Source organism: Myotis brandtii, unplaced genomic scaffold, assembly GCF_000412655.1.
Source record: "Myotis brandtii unplaced genomic scaffold, ASM41265v1 scaffold634, whole genome shotgun sequence".
Classification (NCBI taxonomy): Eukaryota; Metazoa; Chordata; class Mammalia; order Chiroptera; family Vespertilionidae; genus Myotis; species Myotis brandtii.
In genome coordinates, this window is record NW_005370427.1 from 1,510,606 (window position 1) to 1,511,780 (window position 1,175).

Sequence of the window (1,175 nt, forward strand, 5' to 3'; positions counted from 1 at the left end):
GGGGAGGAGCCAGCGCCTGCGCAGAGTGGGTGGCTGCGCGGGGAAGTGCCCCGCAGAGGAGGAGGCGTGGTCACCGGGCCTGCAGCCAAGGGGACACTGAGGCTGGGGGCGGGGGCCGGGGGGACTTGCTCAGGCCTCAAACCCAGGAGGGATCCGGCAGGACCCGCCCTGCGCGCAGCACTGGGCCGGGGAGCGCCTCCGCGTGGAGTGGGACGCGAGGGTACAAAGGTGACGCTGGTCTGAAAGGTCAAAACCGTCCGCAGGGCTTTACCCAAATGATGCAAAACACCCAGCCCCGTGCAAAGGGGGTGAGTAACACTCGGGTGCTGGAGCCTCAAGTAGTGCGAGGCAGGCAGCTGTCTTCTGCCCCGTTACAGCCTGCCACTCCCCTCAGCGCTGTAAAATCAGGCAGAAAAAAATAAAATAAAATCAGGCAGGTACTTCATCCAGCGCTGCTCGCCCCCGGGAGCCCGCAGCTGTGAGCTTTGCGGAGACACGCGGCTGCGCATCGCTGGCGCACCCAGCACTCGGCCTGTAGCCACACGCCAGGTCCAGGCGCTAGTGGCCTGGCCGCTGGGGACAACCTGACTGGAAAGTCCAGGAGGGACCCTGGCCTCCGGTCAGAGAGGACTCCCACACTGTCCAGTGCACTGGCCACGAGCCATGTGTCCATTCAAGTGTAAATTCTAATTAAGATGAAATGACATTGAAAATCCTGGTTTCTCAGCCACACCACCGTCCTCCCAGTGCCCAAAGTCCCTGATGGAGGGGGCTGCCTGACGGATGGCACAGAGCGAGGCCTCGATGTGAGATGCGCCAGTGCTGGTGCTGTCCGGAGAGAACCACCAGCATCAAGGTCTGCGCGAGAGCCGGACCCCAAGGAGGAAGCCACCCTGCGGGCCGTGCAAAGCACCAGCAGGAACGCACGCCTGGGTGGTGCTGCTTTTAATTAATAGGACATCTCCGGGCCTGTCTTCTGTTCAAGCTCCACTTTGCAGATTTCTCACCAGAACTGCGGAGCCTACTCAGCAACCAGCTGCCTGCTCTTAGGGCAATGGTCTCCGGGACTCATTCCCGCTGAGGGACTGCACGCCCAGGCAGCTAAGGCAGACAGAAGACATTCCTATGAGCACAGACCCAATGCCACTGTGCAGTCCTTGCCTCCGGCCCCGCCC

General features: G+C 62.0%; 1 protein-coding gene across 1 annotated transcript in view; it reads left to right on the forward strand.

Moving 5' to 3' along the window:
* The window catches only part of CNGB3 (cyclic nucleotide gated channel beta 3), a 129,046-nt gene that overhangs the window by 67,508 nt on the left and 60,363 nt on the right, over window positions 1-1,175 (forward strand). The window contains exon 6 of the mRNA XM_014528439.1: window positions 10-308. Coding sequence (XP_014383925.1) covers window positions 10-308 — 299 coding nt within the window. The remainder of the gene's footprint in view (window positions 1-9; window positions 309-1,175) is intronic.